This window comes from Lacerta agilis, chromosome 4 (genome assembly GCF_009819535.1).
Source record: "Lacerta agilis isolate rLacAgi1 chromosome 4, rLacAgi1.pri, whole genome shotgun sequence".
Classification (NCBI taxonomy): domain Eukaryota; kingdom Metazoa; phylum Chordata; class Lepidosauria; order Squamata; family Lacertidae; genus Lacerta; species Lacerta agilis.
This window is the reverse complement of record NC_046315.1, coordinates 21611692-21628968: the sequence shown is the minus strand read 5'-3', so window position 1 is coordinate 21628968 and position 17277 is coordinate 21611692. Positions and strand designations below refer to the sequence as shown.

General features: G+C 40.9%; 2 protein-coding genes across 5 annotated transcripts in view; both read left to right on the top strand.

Moving 5' to 3' along the window:
* The window catches only part of PSPC1 (paraspeckle component 1), a 61497-nt gene that overhangs the window by 11681 nt on the left and 32539 nt on the right, over positions 1-17277 (top strand). For 2 of the 4 annotated variants that reach the window (XM_033146284.1, XM_033146281.1), the window contains exon 6: positions 1829-1928. In XM_033146284.1, the coding sequence (XP_033002175.1) occupies positions 1829-1928 (100 nt within the window). Of the gene's footprint in view, positions 1-1828; positions 1929-2818; positions 2888-12604; positions 12674-17277 lie in introns of those variants that run through there. The other 2 variants (XM_033146282.1, XM_033146283.1) reach the window with 2 other exon arrangements.
* LOC117045326 (transcription initiation factor TFIID subunit 10-like) lies at positions 722-1533 on the top strand. The gene has a single exon (XM_033146285.1). It carries the CDS (start codon positions 740-742, stop codon positions 1442-1444), a length of 705 nt encoding a protein of 234 aa, XP_033002176.1. The 5' UTR covers positions 722-739; the 3' UTR covers positions 1445-1533.

The following is a 17277-nucleotide window of genomic DNA, read 5'->3' as shown; positions in this document are numbered from 1 at the left end:
AGTCCCATGACCGTGACATAGATGTGGGAGGTTGTGTCAGTAGCTGCCAGTGGTAGTGCCTTGTTTTCTTGATGCAACACTTATTATGTCTTCTCTCCATCATTTTAGTTACAGGAATTATAGTATAGTAATTCAGAAACCTTAGAACTTGTTATAAAATCATTGCTTATATTTTACTATGTTGAATGTTTACCTAGGTTCTTTGTTGAGGTATCTAAAAGTAACATGGGGCGGGGATCAAATCACTCCAAAATGTTTGTGAGTTGTTTAAAAACAGGGTATTAGAAGCTCAATTGGAGTTTATACGGCAGATGAGGAAAGGTATTATGAAGGCCAAGATGATGCCAGTGTGGTTAATGAGCAGAGTCAAATAAGCTATTATAGGCAAGAAGGCATCCTTCAAAAAAATGGAAGTCTTGTCCAAATGAAGAGAACAAAAAAGAATACAAACTTTGGCATCTGGTTGGCTACTGCAATAACAGGGCCATTGGCCTGATCCAGCAGGCTCTTAGGTTCTTAATAATGGAAAAAGTGGTCAAAGTACAACAAATAAAGCAGAGAACAGTAGAAGGATGATGATACCACCATCGCCATCAATTAAATTTCTATACTACCCTTCAACTGAAGATCACGGCAGTTTACAGTATAAAAACACTAGAATATGTAACATAATAACAAACAAAGGGCCATAGATTGTTTAATTAGCCCAAAGGCGGCGACGCTGTTGGCCCGGGACTCCATGAGCGCCATCGGGGGAAGCGGAGGCGGCGGCGGCGGCGGAGGAGGCGGCGGCTTGGAGCCAGACCTCAGCCCGGCCGTCCCCGTCCCCCTCCCCGCCGCGGGGGGAGACAGCGCCAAGGGCAGCCCAGGGCTCGTGGCGGCCGTGGCCGGAGCCGGAGGGGCCGGTGCCTCTTCGTCCTCCTCCTCTTCCTCTTCTTCCTCCTCTTCCTCCTCGTCCTCACTGCTGGCGCATCCCGCGGAGGCGGCGCCCTCGGTGCCCAACGGGATCTTCGCGCCGCCCGGAGTGGCCGCCAACGGGGACTCGAAGTCTGCCGCCCTCGCCGCTGCCTCATCCGCCGCCTCCTCTTCGGCCTCCGCCGCCCCGGCCTCCTCTCCCGCCTCCAGCACCCCACTGGTCGACTTTCTGCTGCAACTGGAGGATTACACGCCCACGATCCCAGATGCTGTCACAGGCTACTACCTGAACCGCGCTGGCTTCAAAGCTTCCGATCCGCGCATCATCCGCCTGATCTCCCTGGCTGCCCAGAAGTTCATCTCCGACATTGCCAACGACGCTTTGCAGCACTGCAAGATGAAGGGGACGGCCTCTGGCAGCTCCCGAAACAAGAGCAAGGACAAGAAATACACCCTCACCATGGAGGACCTTGCCCCTGCGCTCTCCGAGTACGGCATCAACGTCAAGAAGCCCCACTACTTCACTTAGCTGCCTGCCCCCAACCCCCTGGATTCACTCTTGGACTGCTTCTTTTTCTTCTTGGCTGCTGTACCATTAAAGTTCTCCCTTTCTTGAAAAAAAAAAAAAAATTAGCCCAAAGGCTTGGGAGAAGAAAAATGTTTCTGCCTGGTACCTAAACAGACAGGAAGCTACTACAGAAAATGCCCGTTCCAGACCTCTTGTGGAGGAGGCACATGAAGAAGGGCTTTAGGTGATGATTGCAGGGTCTGGGTTGGTTCATATGGGGGCTATAGTTCTTGTAAGATTGAAAATCATGTTTTTGTGATACTTGAAGGGAAGGATTATATAGTTTTTGGAATGAAAAGATGTTATAAGTATCTTAGGAAGATGCATTCTGTGCATAACCATTAGACATGAAGAAGAACATAGGCGCCGTGAAGAAGAGATGTTGCGCCAAGAGGAATTGAGAAGACAGCAGGAAGGAGGATTTAAGTCCAATTTCATGGATAATGTAAGTAGAACTCTTATTTACTGAAATGGACACATGCTTTTTCTAAACCTGTTAGTGATACAAGTATCATCTTCCTGTCTGCCTTTAATTTCTTGTAACTTACTTTCTTTAAAAGTTATTCCTGGAACCAATATAATGATCTAATATTTCTCATAACTCCATAACAGAGAACAGTGGCCACATCTCTAAAGTAAAATGATTCATAATGTAAATGATTACCCCCCTCCTTTTCATATTCATTTCTAACTTATGTTGTCTATGGCTTAGATTCTAAGCATCAGTACTAATAGAGCAGAAACTACTCTGTGTACAATCCTGTGCACTGAGAGCGACTTTCAGAAAAAGCATGTGTTTCAGCTTTCCCAGGTCTGTACTGCTTGTAATTTCCTTTGTGTCAAATTTGCACACACAAAAATGGCATTAATTCAACTCTGATTTTGTCTGCCATGGAAGATTTTGTAGTACACATGAAGCAAGTGTGATATGATGATATGAGAAGCTAGTACATGGAAACTCAAATAAAGGGGTATTTTTGTTCCATTGTTGCTTTCCTCTTCTACATGGTACCGGTAAAAATGAAGAAATAATTATTGTAAATCACCTCAAATAATTCTTCCAATGCAGAATTGCTAGACAGTAACTGGGAACATTTTCTATATCCTATATAAAGACGCGTCTCCAGAAACAAACAGCTTCTAATTGTTTTGTCAAAGGCAAAAAAAGAAATACAGATGATTAAATGAAAAGTGGAAGTAGTACAAAGAGAGGGAGGAGAGCATTTCTTGAAAGCAGAGAAGGGTCAGAATTGTCATTTGGACCCTGTTGAAGTCACCCTTCAGGTCCGTCTGTAAGAGGATATGTTTTTTAATGCAGGTTGTATTTGTCCATAGGAAGGAAATACAACTATAGCCACATTGGTATCCGTCTCCTGTCATTCACTGTAGCAGATGAGTCAGATGCCTGGACTTCTACCCTAGAGTCAAGATGCAAAATTTCCAGAATTTTTGAATACATTTGGGGGGGGATTGCTTGAAAATTTGGGGAAACATGTAAGTTTGCTATATTTAGGCATCTAATCTAAAATTACTACTTTTAAGAATAGAAAATACATTATGTAAATGAGGGGGAGCATATCTGTGTGACAGAGCACATACTTAGGAAGCAGAAATTTCTAGGTTCAGTCCCTGGCACTTTTAAGTTAGAAAAGAAATATGGCAGCAAGTAATGAGAGAGACCTGTCTGAGATGCTAGAGAGCTGTAGCTAGTCATAGAATGATAGAATTGTAGAGTTGGAAGGGAATCTCAACAAAAGCATAATTTTAAAATAGAAAATGGTTCCTAAGACAGTTTACATGTTTTTCATGGAATTTTTAAATAAAACTTTGGAAAAATGCTTTCATATCTATATTGAAAGTTCAACTGCATGAATGGTTAGGAAGGTGCTATATATTATCTTTTATAACTATACTCACCTCTCACATTTAAACTTATATGGAGGTGAAATTCCCTAGAGAGGTTTGCTGAAATAAAATAACGAGTTTGCTGTGTTCCCTCAGTTCTGTTATATGTCCTCGTATGGGTCTTAAATTCTGCTGTGCCTGCACCATTCTTAAGTGTGTTTTTCCTCTGATTATTCATTTGTGTTGCACCTTTGATCCTTTATTATCCCTGTTGATTTTTCTGCAAAGCAGTCAGCTGGCGTGTGGAATGATATGTAAAGGCTTGTGTCATGCTCTTCACCCAAGTGTTTCTAACTAATTAGAGAAAAGTCTTCAGATCATCTCCTGGAATTTTAAAAATAGTGTTATAATACAATAGTGTTATAATACAAAAATAGTGTTATAAAACAATTTTTATGCACTTATTTTTTCTCATTTATGCTATAGCAGGTATGATTAATTCATGATTGTGCAGCACTCAATTACTCCAGCAGAATGTATTAGTCGCCTCCACTGAATTTTGTTCAGGGCGCTGTGAGATGCATGAAAACTGCTGTGCATACATGCAAACCATCAATCACGTTTGTGAGAAATCCTCATAAGGCAAATGTTATTAATGATGAAGATTAAATGATACATATTAGCCATTCATTTTATTTAGCATGGAGAGGGGATGTGAAAGATAGGTTGTGAAATGTGTTGCACTTTTTAAAAAACCTACCTTTAACCTAATGGATAGGGCAAGTTTTAAACAATATCTACATAATCTGGCATCTTAATTTATAGTAAGTGGAATATATATGTAAATTCACAATATGCTATTTATTGAGTTAACAATTTTGAAACTGTATTTGGTTGGTACTGTCCAAGATGCACCCATAAATTTTATCATTGGAAGGCCTACGGTATATATGATCGTATCTTCTGTGAACTAGTGGATATGACTACTGTACTTGAAGTGATGATCTGAACATTTTACGAAATCTGCTGTTCAAAAGAGGATAATCATTTAATGTAGCAGGTAGCTGAAAGTTTGGGGCGGGGGAGGGATGTTCATTTTGCCTTCTTTTCCCAGAACTTGCTTCTAAATCTACTTTTAAAAAGAAGTTGTTTTCAAGATCTTGCAAAATAGATGTAATTGCACATGCTTGTAAACAGCAGTAATAATTACCTTGAGGCTAATGTGCTTCAGCAGCAGCACTTCATGACAATTTTCCATAAAGCTGGTATGGCATTTTTGCTCTATAAGTTAATGTTATGTTGGAATGTGGTATCATCCAGCTGTGTGTAGTTATTTAGCTAATGTTTGCCTACAATTTAATAACCTTTTAAAGTACTACAAAACCTGAAAGATTCTATAACATTTTATGTAGTTATACGTCTTGGTCCACTGGGTTAGCTTTTATGTAGAGAGCCCTGTTTGTCCAGGGCTTTTTCTGCTCTCTTCTTCCAGAGGAAAATATGGGTGGTGCTCATGCATTCTGAACATTTTCTTGTGAAAAAAAAGAGGGTGATGTAACTAGTGGGCGAAAATTTCACTCATATGTTTTCCTTGCTTTGTTAGAAGGGCACATCGTCCTACTCTCTTCCAATGAATGTGGATAAAATCTGCATGTGTGAAGTCTGGATAAGTTGCATATTAAATTAAACATTTATGCTAATGTCTTCTATAATTTTGTAAACGTTTTAATTAGAACTGTCTCCAAGTGACTTGGCCGGTGGTGGCTCCATTGCTACCTCTTAAAAGTTAGAAGGAAGACAATGCAATAAACAGCTTTGCTTGTGTAACCCTAGTTATATGCCATGTGAAGCCCACATGGCATAGCTATGTACATGCTGTAGCCCTTTTAATCTCAGAGACTGCTGTGAATCTTAAAGAGAGCCCCATCCTCATCTTAGGTAGATTTCTTCTCATAGAGTTGTGAACCTGCAAGAGGAAGGAAGAGGACATGTGTGAGGGATGGGGGAGGGGAACTGGGTGGGTAGAAGAGTTCATGCGACTGGCTGCCACTGCAGTTCCATGCCCAATTTAACAGGCTAGTTTTAACTCTTTAAAGCCTCTAAATGATTTGGGCCTGAACTACTTGAAGGACTTCCTTCACCCATATCTACATACCTGCACTCTTTAAGATTAACAACAGAGGCCCTCCCCATTTTTCTGCTGTTTTGGTTAGTAAGATTGGCCAGTACTGGAGAGACTTTCTTTCACTGAAGATTTTTTTCACTGTTTGTGTCAAGTGATCTTTAAATTGGTAACACTTTTTGGATGTGGTACATTTTTCCTGTGCCTCATCTCCTTAAATTATATTTTATTTTACGAGATGAGGTAAAGGTAAAGACATTTTACTGATCCTGTATCTTTGAATTTTAATATGTTAGTACCAGTAGAACATTATTATTCTGTCAAGCAGTGTATAAGTGTTTTTAAATGAATGGGAAGGGAAAACAAAACTGCCTTGTGTAGTGTTTTCAGCAGTACTACTTAACTTCTGTTTTAAAAATCTTTTTACTTTTGGTGAATCACATTGGGGGGTTGACTAATTATAAAAATGTTTATCTGTGTTGTCTGTCCCTTTTATTTTGACAGTGCCACTTTATTGCAGAATTAAATTTGAAACTTTTTTGTATGTATTTATAAACAACTTAAGTTTTGTTTCTTGAACTATGAAAATAAGTCTACTTATGTAATCGTCAACATTTTTTAATTAAAAGGAAGGCATAAATGGTAAGTATACTTGGAATCACAAAAAGAGTCCTTGTTTTTAGAGTTAACACAGAATTGATTTTCAGATGCTTCTACTTGGGACATGTGTGTAGTTCATAAACAAAATCAGCATGTTGTTGTTGTTCAGTCGTTCAGTCGTGTCCGACTCTTTGTGACCCCATGGACCAGAGTACGCCAGGCACGCCTATCCTTCACTGCCTCTCGCAGTTTGGCCAAACTCATGTTAGTAGCTTCAAGAACACTGTCCAACCATCTCATCCTCTGTCGTCCCCTTCTCCTTGTGCCCTCCATCTTTCCCAACATCAGGGTCTTTTCTAGGGAGTCTTCTCTTCTCATGAGGTGGCCAAAGTACTGGAGCCTCAACTTCAGGATCTGTCCTTCTAGTGAGTACTCAGGGCTGATTTCTTTGAGAATGGATAGGTTTGATCTTCTTGCAGTCCACGGGACTCTCAAGAGTCTCCTCCAGCACCATAATTCAAAAGCATCAATTCTACGGCGATCAGCCTTCTTGATGGTCCAGCTCTCACTTCCGTACATTACTACTGGGAAAACCATAGCTTTAACTATACGGACCTTTGTCGGCAAGGTGATGTCTTTGCTTTTTAAGATGCTGTCTAGGTTTGTCATTGCTTTTCTCCCAAGAAGCAGGCGTCTTCTGATTTCGTGACTGCTGTCACCATCTGCAGTGATCATGGAACCCAAGAAAGTGAAATCTCTCACTGCCTCCATTTCTTCCCCTTCTATTTGCCAGGAGGTGATGGGACCAGTGGCCATGATCTTAGTTTTTTTGATGTTGAGCTTCAGACCATATTTTGCGCTCTCTTCTTTCACCCTCATTAAAAGGTTCTTCAATTCTTCCTCACTTTCTGCCATCAAGGTAGTATCATCAGCATATCTGAGGTTGTTGATATTTTTTCCGGCAATCTTAATTCCGGTTGGGGATTCATCCAGTCCAGCCTTGCGCATGATGTATTCTGCATATAAGTTAAATAAGCAGGGAGACAATATACAGCCTTGTCGTACTCCTTTCCCAATTTTGAACCAATCAGTTGTTCCATATCCAGTTCTAACTGTAGCTTCTTGTCCCACATAGAGATTTCTCAGGAGGCAAATGAGGTGATCCGGCACTCCCATTTCTTTAAGAACTTGCCATAGTTTGCTGTGGTCGACACAGTCAAATGCTTTTGCATAATCAATGAAGCAGAAGTAGATGTTTTTCTGGAACTCTCTGGCTTTCTCCATAATCCAGCGCATGTTTGCAATTTGGTCTCTGGTTCCTCTGCCCCTTCGAAATCCAGCTTGCACTTCTGGGAGTTCTCGGTCCACATACTGCTTAAGCCTGCCTTGTAGAATTTTAAGCATAACCTTGCTAGCGTGTGAAATGAGTGCAATTGTGCGGTAGTTGGAGCATTCTTTGGCACTGCCCTTCTTTGGGATTGGGATGTAGACTGATCTTCTCCAATCATTGGAGAAGAAAATCAGCATATCAATTTAATTACAAGTTGCTAATTAAAGAAAACAGTTTACAATTTTTATTGAAGCTATTTTACTATGGAAGCAAACAAATAAAAATTCTGCTGACCTTCAGTAGTGTCCCAGAAGATACTTAGGGTACAATTCAACTGACATTTACTCAGAGAATACTAATTGAAATGAATGGGCTTATATTAGTCGTGCTCATAAATTTCAGTGTGTACTCTTGAGTAAGAATTAGTTGAATTCCACCCACTGTTTACTATTCACATGGTTTGGGATAGTGCTTTTGGCCAGAGGAAAAGTTATTTAACTTGCCTACAGTGCAAATCATTCATAACTTAGGGTGCAGATTAGCATTTTTCTATTAGCTTTCTAAAGTTAGCTTAAAAAGCAGTTCTGGGCAGTCTTGATGGTAAATATAAAATGTTTGCAATTTAATGCCTTTAATCAGTACATAGGTAAAAGCAATCATAAAATGAAATCCTAAGAGAATTGTGGTAGAACATATATTTTGTTTGCAGAAAGTCCAGGTACTATCCCCATCAACTTCTTTTAAAAGGATTAAACAGTAAGTGAGACCCTGGAGTGCTGGTGCCAGATAGAGTAGACCAGTGGTGGCGAACCTATGGCATGGGTGCCAGAGTGGGCACGCGGAGCCCTCTCTGTTGGCACGCGCCATCACGCAAGCAGTGCCGTTGTTTGGGGTTTTCAAATTGGCCAGCAGCTTCCCCCCACAGCTCCTTGTGAGTAAACTGCTCCCACCCGGCCGGCAGCAGCTTAGAGGCAGTTTATCTCCCCAAAGCAGCTATATTCCTGCCTCCCCGCCCCCAGCCATTGGTGGGATTTTTTTACAGCCAGCAGGCTGCAGTTCATGTGATTGGTGGCTTTGTCAAGGGTTTTCGTTGATTGGTTGCTGCCTGCGATCCTTGAGACTATGTGTTGTTTCTGCTCCGCATGCCATAGGAAGCGTTTATAAGGCGTGTGAGTGTTTTTCTCCCCCCCAAAAAACAACTGTGTTCCAAGCCCCCCCCCCTCAACAACTCAGGGCAGCCCCCCCACTCATTTTATTTCAGTATATTAATTATTATCCCATATTAAATTGCTGTGTTGGCACTTTGCGATAAATTAGTAGATTTTGGGTTGCAGTTTGGGCACTCGGTCTCCAAAAGGTTCGCCACCACTGGAGTAGACCATACTTGGTTAGATGAAATGAGCATGATGTGAGGCAGTTTCCTATGTTTTGGAAAATTAAAAAGAGATCCCTGTTTTTGCATTTCACCAGGAGATAATAAACTTAATAGTTCCTATACAGCAGGGGTCAGCAACCTTTTTCAGCTGTGGGCCGGTCCACCATCCCTCAGACCATGTGGTGGGCCGGACTATATTTTTTTGGGGGGGAAATGAACGAATTCCTATGCTCCACAAATAACCCAGAGATGCATTTTAAATAAAAGCACCCATTCTACTCATGTAAAAACACCAGGCAGGCCCCACAAATAACCCAGAGATGCATTTTAAATAAAAGGACACATTTGGGCCGGATTGAGAAGGCGATTGGACCGCATCCAGCCCATGGGCCCCAGGCTGCCTACCCCTGCTATACAGTATACCAAGGATTTCCAACAGGTTGCTTTTGATCTACTGGTTGATCGTGTGGGGTCCGTGGTCAATTGCAGGACCCTGCCCCCCCGACAAAGCTCAACAACTTTGGTAGATCACTGCCAGTTTTTTTTTATACTGAGAGTAGATCAGTATTGAGGATCCTCTAAAATTAGTATGTTTATTTGATTTTAATTTATGCTTTATACCGCAGCTAAGCACCAACAGCCGAGGCTTCCTGTCAAAGTACTCAAAGCTAGCCATTTTTTAAGGTCTTTACTTGAATTGTGCGTCTATAACATGGTGGTACTAATCATTAGTTGGTTTAGCATTTCTTTTGTTTACTGAAAATGCTTTCATTAAGGGTGACTGTTGAATATGTATTGGCAATTTGTGAAGTAAGTGAAAGGCAGTTATTTATATATGTATAATTTCAAATTGGAAACTTCCTGATTAACTTAGTACATATTAGTAGTGACGCAATGAATATATTATTCTTGCTTGAGTTTTTTCTTTTCCTAAAATGTCTTTAAAGGCTGCTGTTCTCAGTAATGGTTCCTTGTGATGTACAGGGTATATGGAATAATTTCCCTCCCTTTCCAGCTACCATCACCTGCAACCTTTGTCAAAATAGTTTTAATATAACTGCCACTAATTGCCTTTGTCCGTGCAATTCATAAATCAAATAAGAAAGGAGACTTGTTGGTGTTTAAATGCCACTACCAAACAGTTGTGGTTGTGGATCACCCTTAATTACATGTAATTTTAATCTGAGAAATGTACTTCATAGGACTTTGCTTGTGACATGAAAATACAAGAGATTCTATCTTAAACTGTTAGGATTGTTTTATTGGAGTTCAGAGGGACAATGACAGGATAAGAAAAAGTTTTGTCAATTAAATTTACAGACTACTGAGTTTCAGCAGAGAGTTTTCCAACAGATTAAATTAGTGTTTCTCAAACTTTGGGTCTCCAGCAGTTGTTGGACTACAACTCCCATCATCCCTACATAGCAGGACCAGTGGTCAGGGATGATGGGAACTGCAGTCCAACAACTGTAGGAGACCCAAGTTTGAGAAACATTGGATTAAATATAGCAAAAACCATACTTCTCCCATTCCCATCTTGGGATGGTGAGCAGGAGGGAAGAGATGCATTGGCTTAACTGTTGGACATTCAGTGAAGGTTTGCTCCATCTGAATACCCTGCAGGACTATTGGCTGCTGGAAAGACAACTACACCCTAGCTCAGGGGTCAGCAAACTTTTTCAGGAGGGGGCCGGTCCACTGTCCCTCAGACCTTGTGGGGGGCCAGACCCACCCCCTCCCGAAAGCACACACACACCGCCGATGCCACTCACACTGACGCTGCCTCGTCTTCGGCAGTGTCAGTGTCCTCTGTCTCAGCGGGGTACAGAGCCCATTCCGCTGGCCTGGGTGGCGGAGGCAGCCTGCATGCTGCTGCCGCTTCCTTTCCACTCAGCCGCTTCCTCCCGCTTGGCCGCCTCAGCAGGAAGGAAGGGGCTGCGCCCAGAGGTGTCCAGCTTCTGATTGGCTGCAGGAACTTCCTGCAGCCAATCAGAAGCCACGCCCATGCAGTTGCCTTCCCAGAGGCATCTGTGGCTTTTGATTGGCTGCAGGAGCTTCCTGCAGCCAATCAGAAGCCATGCCGCGTTGCTGAAGTCAGTCTCCGCGCGGTGAGGCCTCCGTGCCGCGTCTGTTTAGGGCAGGGACTGACTGCGCTGGCGGCAGGGTCTGCAAGGTTCACGGGCCTGATTAATGAGCCCGGTGGTCCGTATCCGGCCCGCGGACCTTAGTTTGGCAACCTCTGGCCCAGCTCTTTATGGGGCATAGCTGTCCAGTTTCGGATTTGAAAATAAGGGATCAGCAGCCTTACCTATCCCGGGGACAGTCACATGGCGGTGGTGGGTGGAGCCAGAAGCAAAAGTGGGCGATACTGGTGTGAACGCGCGCAGTAGGCTTACTGAATTTTGGAAACACTGCCAGTGGGTTATGACACCTGTAAGCACGGGAAATGGCTCCCGCTTGCTTTGAGGCTGCAAGGAGGCGAGGTCTTCCCAGTCCCTGGCCAGCAGGGGGAGGGGGAGGAGCTGCTTCCTTTGAAAAAACGGGAAATTAAAGGGATATAAAAAATAAGGGATAGCAGCGGGAAACTGCTTGAAATAAGGGAGATTACCGGGGAAAACGGGATACTTGACAGCACTGTTATGGGGTCATGAATCCTTTTCTTCCAACAATATTACAGTTTGCTTATATTTAACCATGCGTACCTTAGAACCAAAAGTGGGCCATTTAATTTCTGTCTCCAGCACTCTGTCACCAAAAACACAGTAAAGTGAATAGCTAACTCTCAATACTAGAATGAGGGTTCATTAAGTTAAGCTGAATGTTGGGTGATACAAAAGGAAGTATTTCACACATTGAGTGCATAGTTGAATATAGAATTTTCTACTGCAGGAAGTTGTGATGGTTTGGACAAGCTATAAAAGGGGATTAGACAAATCCATGTAGGATATAGCTGTCAATGGCTATTGGCAATGATGGATATGTTGAAATATCCGAGGCACTAGTCCTCAGAATAACCATTTGCTGGGTATCACAAGCAGGGCGGCTGTTATTGTCATCTGCTGCTGTGAGCTTTCCATAGACACTTGGTTGGCCAGTGTGAGAACAGAATGCTGGACTAGATGTTCCTTTGGTTTGATCCAGCAGTTATGGTCTTACATTCTTAACTGAGCTTTTTTGCTTGGGCATCAGGAAGCCAAGAATCTGGAGGAAATGTGTTAAGAACACATCTTAACACTTCTTAACTGTCTGGGGAGTGGGGAGAATACATAACAGGGGTGAAAGTATATTTAACTGAGTGAAATACAGTGGGGATTAACATGATCCAAGTTAGTCAAAAGGTGAAAAATTAATGTGGATCAATTTTCATCCTGGCTGACTGGTTCTATTGCTAGGTCCAAAGTTCAGGATATTTACTATTTCCCCCCACACCATTATGCCTCAGGATATATAGAAATAATGAAAGTAAGTGAGAAACAGGCTTCTGCCTCGGTGCCACAGGTTTACATAGAGTGCCAAGACTTGGTATGTTCTCATTGTTGAGAATACCAGGAGATTGACATTTCTGTGCTTGGGATGAGGAAGGCACCCATCACCCTTTTTAATGTATCCCAGACCCTAGTGACTCTTCCCAAGTCTCATGCCTTGCTTTGCCCAGGACAGAGTTCTTTGAGCCTCACAATGTTAGTATTGTTTGGGCAATATCTTGGTTACCTTAAATTCTAGTTTTTCATCAAGGTTTTCTTCTCCTTTGCTCATTTTAAACCCTTCTCCCCAATTCTCTGCTTTTTTGCTGTGTTTCTCTCTCCCCTGATTCTTATGGGAAAATCCAAAGCTGTGGAAAAAATAGAGAGAGAACAGGATGAGAAGGCTTTACTTCCTCTCATCGGAGAAGAGGGAACATGACCTAGTTGAGTCTAGGAATCCAGCTGTATTGTCTTCACCTCTTCATATGCTAGCTAGCATTCATGCATGCTAGTTGTATTTAACTGCAGTCTCCCACACTTCTTGCCTCTAAACCTCTTGCCTACTAAATACATTTTGTTTAAGAAGGCTTTTACTGGCGTCTAACTCAGTCATTTAAGGAATGTCAATTGTAGAGCCCAAGAAATAGTTGTATTGTTTTTAGAATGTGTAAATATGGTTTTATTGTTTTTTATATTATAGCTTGTTGAAATGATTTCATTATTTTTAGAATTTGTATCTTTATGTCCTATTCCATTCTTCTATGCTGCTTAAATGGTGTTAATGCTGTGAAATGGTCTATAAATTTGTTAAATAAACTCCATAGGTTTCTGTCTATATCTGTGCCATGGACAGAAACTGGGGAGGAGCCACCAGGGACTGGGATGCATACTGAAGCTAGTCAAACGACTATTTGCCTGTCCCCTGGGTGGAGGAATGGGTTAACCCATTAGTTGATGGGTGCCTTGTTCACTCTAGGAGAGAAAGCATCTTCAAGGTAAGTAACCAATGTATCATTTATGTGTAACCACTGCTCTGTTTCTGTTATTTTCTTGCTTCTTTGATCACAGTTCTGCATATACAGTGGTACCTTGGTTTAAGAACAGTCCTGTTTAAGAATGATTCGGTTTACCAACTCCGCAAAACCGGAAATAGTGTCCCGGTTTGTGAACTTCACCTCGGTCTGAGAACGGAATCCGAACGGTGGAAGGGCATCGGTGGCGGGAGGCCTCACTAGGGAAAGTGCACCTCGGTTTAAGAACAGTTTGAGTTTAAGAATGGACTTCCGGAACGGATTAAGTTCATAAACCGAGGTACCACTGTAGTAGATCTTTGCAGTGTGCTTGCTCACTATATAAATTGCTTTACTTACTATACAAAAGGATAAAAAGTTTATTCAGTACTACTGATCCCTTCAGTTTTTTAATATGGTAGTATTTTGGTAATTGGATTTGCAGCTAAATTAACTTGTGAGATTTTCTGACTCTATGCAGGTTAGAGATACAAACGTTGACCCCCTTGAATGCTTATACAGTACCTTCTTTTCCATGGCATGTTGTTTGCAGTTTGGTTCTAGAACATTTACAGTGGTGCCCCGCTAGACGAAAATAATTCGTTCTGCGAAAATTTTCGTCTAGCGGGTTTTTCGTCTTGCGGAGCGGCAATGACAGCCGCGCTCCGCAAAACGGAAAAAAAAGACGAAAATTTTTCGTCTTGCGAGGCAGCCCCATAGACTTTTTCGTCTTGCGGGGCAGCCTTCCGCTAGACGAATGCCTTCGTCTAGCGAGTTTTTCGTCTTGCGAGGCATTCGTCTAGCGGGGTACCACTGTATTACAGAGATAAAGATAAGGCTTTTATCATTCAATTTGATATGCTTCAAGATACAACTGATTGCATGATGTAAATCTTAGCCACTTAAACTTTTGAAAATGAACTGTACTCTTCGTAGGTGACTGAAGATCACTTCCTAGCCGATGAATTTCCTATATGCATATTACTTTTCATGCATGATGAATATATTTGGCTGTGGTACATGTGTGTTTAAGATTATGCTTATTTGGTGCTCCTGATTGTCTTCCATCCAGGCTGTTGATCAGCTCCATGTCTGTTTATCTGACCATGTTGTGCCATCAAATGTTTCTGTACCATCCATTGAGTTAGAATTCACAAACATTCTAAACAGAAGTGGTACCCATGTAGGAAATTAACATATATGAAGCAGCCTCCTGCACATTTCTTTTTAGTTCTGTTGGCTTGAAGAATGGGGATCTGTTCAGTATCATGTTAAGACACTGAGCCACCACCCACCCTTCTATTTTACTTGTCAGATTATTCTCAGCAGTTCACTGAATAGAGCTAAGATAATGTCTGATACATGGTTTAATTGTGTAAAATCTTAGTATTTCTCAATAAAGGGGCAATGGTGGATGCTGTTTTCTGAAGATTTTCCTTTCATAGGTAAGCACTCATTACAGTCAGGACTTCGTTAGTGAAATAAAACATTTTGGATATTAACTAGAAGAATGCCTGTATACTCAGTGCATTTTTCAATAGAACAAATATGTGCTGTAATTTGCTACTATTCTCAGTTACTAACAGTCTTCAATTGCCAGCATTATAAAAAGGAATATGGAACTACATTTCATGTCATCTATGCAGTAGGAATGTAATAAAATTATTGTCTATCATGAGTGGGTTATGTGTACCCCTCATGCTTCCTTGTACCTCTTTGTACTTACCAAATGATCCAACCTCTTTTGTCAGTAGGCCTTGTAAACTTTTTTTCCTCCTGTTAGCCTCTGTAGTGTATATATGGGTCATTCTTCTGCCTTGTGTAAGGTTTTGGATAATCAAACTGACATTCTCAGCAGCTGCACTGAATTTTCTAGTTATGATTGGCCCTTGTCTCCCTCTGTTGTATTTGAAGCATTAATGATACCACAGCAGCTCATGTATGTTTTTTATGGTTACAGGCAGCTTGTTGTTCACGAAATCCATGCTGCATCTGAGGTCAATTGGAATGTGTATACATTTAATTGTGATACACATAATTTTTAATTACTATTTTAAAAATACATTTAAAATATTTTATGCACAGTAGTTATATTATGGTACAATCTGACATGGTCAACTTTAAATAAGAACCTGATTGTGCTGGAACTGTATAAAAACCACAATAGTAGTAGTAGTGGTGGTAGTAGTAGTAGTAATAATAGTAATAATAATAATAATAATAATAGTTTTATATGCCACCCATCCTGCTGGGTTGCCGGTTTCTTAGATCCAACACCATCTAGGAAATGATTGCTGTATGCATTGTGAATTAAGTATAGAAAATGGAGTCTTGGCCATTGGGGACAGCACTGTGAAATTGTTTCAAGTGTTTCAATGTATTTACAGATATTCTTGATCTATTTATTTTTCATTTCTCTAAGAGAATTAGCTGAATGAAGCAAATAATATTTTTCTTGTGGGAATAAACTTCAGAATAGGTGTTCCAGCTTCCTACATAAGCTTGCTTGAAGAATGAAATGAAAAAATGCCTTAAAAATTGATGTGATAGTTTTCCATTGTTGATAATTCTACCTAAGAATTAAATATAGAGAGCCAGTGTGGTGTAGTGGTTAAGAGCGGTAGACTCGTTATCTGGGGAACTGGATTCGCGTCTCCACTCCTCCACATGCAGCTGCTGGGTGACCTTGGGATAGTCACACTTCTCTGAAGTCTCTCAGCCCCACTCACCTCACAGAGTGTTTGTTGTGGGGGAGGAAGGGAAAGGAGAATGTTAGCCGCTTTGAGACTCCTTCAGGTAGTGAAAAGCGGGATATCAAATCCAAATCCAATATACACAAACATGTCACACGATGTCAATTGACTTATTATGTCAAAAACCTTCATATATTTACCTGACAATAAGTCCATTCTTGGGGGTTAATTATTGTTTGCTAGTCTGTACTGTCAAATATATTTAAGAATAACATGGTATAGTTTTAATACGTGATTTGCTGAGCTATGCAACCACACCTGGATGTATATTTGAGAGAATATTTTTATTTTAACGGAAACCTTGAAAATAGTTTTTAGAAGGAATAAAAATCTTCCTGTTCATTAACGCTTAACCGTTAGGCTCCGTTAATTGAGAAAATACATAATAACAAATAACGTGAATCCAGTAAGACTTTTAAATGAATACTTATGCTTGAAAAATAATAATACATATATGTACGAGACATATGATTTGTTTTAGTCATTCTACAGAAAGAACATTTGCTTATGTATTATAGTGAGACAGTTACTGAGATGGGTGGTGCTGTTTTGCAGCTTTTAAAGATTGGATTTATGGTTGAAGCAATGGAAGTTTCAACCTTAAATCTGGTTCCATATCCAGCTTGGTTCAATATTTTGATTTCAATGCTGCAGGTGCAGAAAATCCCCCTTCATAGAAATATTGTAGGAAAAGGCACAGTGTGCTTCACAGCTTTATTGGATAGTTCCAGGTATTTAGAACAGAAGTCAAGACAGGTGCTTTTGAAGTCAGCCAGAAGAATCATCCTAGGAAAGTTCTGTTAAACTGTCTTGTTCTTTTGAAGTCAGATTGGAGAGTACAGCAATGTCAGCACTCATAAAGGGGTTTCTAATCTAGTTGTATCTTTTCTTGGGAATGGGATACTGTATTTGGAGGCTTTGCACGTGTTCATTTATGTCACAAATTACTTTGTCTGATAACCGCATTTGTGATGCAATTAACAAATCTGAAAGACATAAAAATGTTAGGACTGATTGGCTTAATTTTTTGGTCATAGCTTCTATTTTTATCCTTAACTTCATATTTATGGCCTTTCCCTGATGTCTTGAGTCTGTTCACAAGCTGGAAATAGCAACTAATATGCCAGTTTTGCTAGCCAAGAAAAGTAACTAGAGTAATGTGGAAACCAAAATTTTAAAGCAGAAAAGTCCTCAATTTATCTTGCACTTTGAATGGGTAAGTGAGAGCTTTCCCTCAAGAAAGCATTTCTGTGGATTTCTGCATGTAGAAGTAGTTTCTGGTTGTCTCCTCAAAT

Excerpts from the sequence above, each read along its gene's own strand:
- LOC117045326 (XM_033146285.1), top strand. The coding sequence starts at position 740 with ATGAGCGCCATCGGGGGAAGCGGAGGCGGCGGCGGCGGCGGAGGAGGC.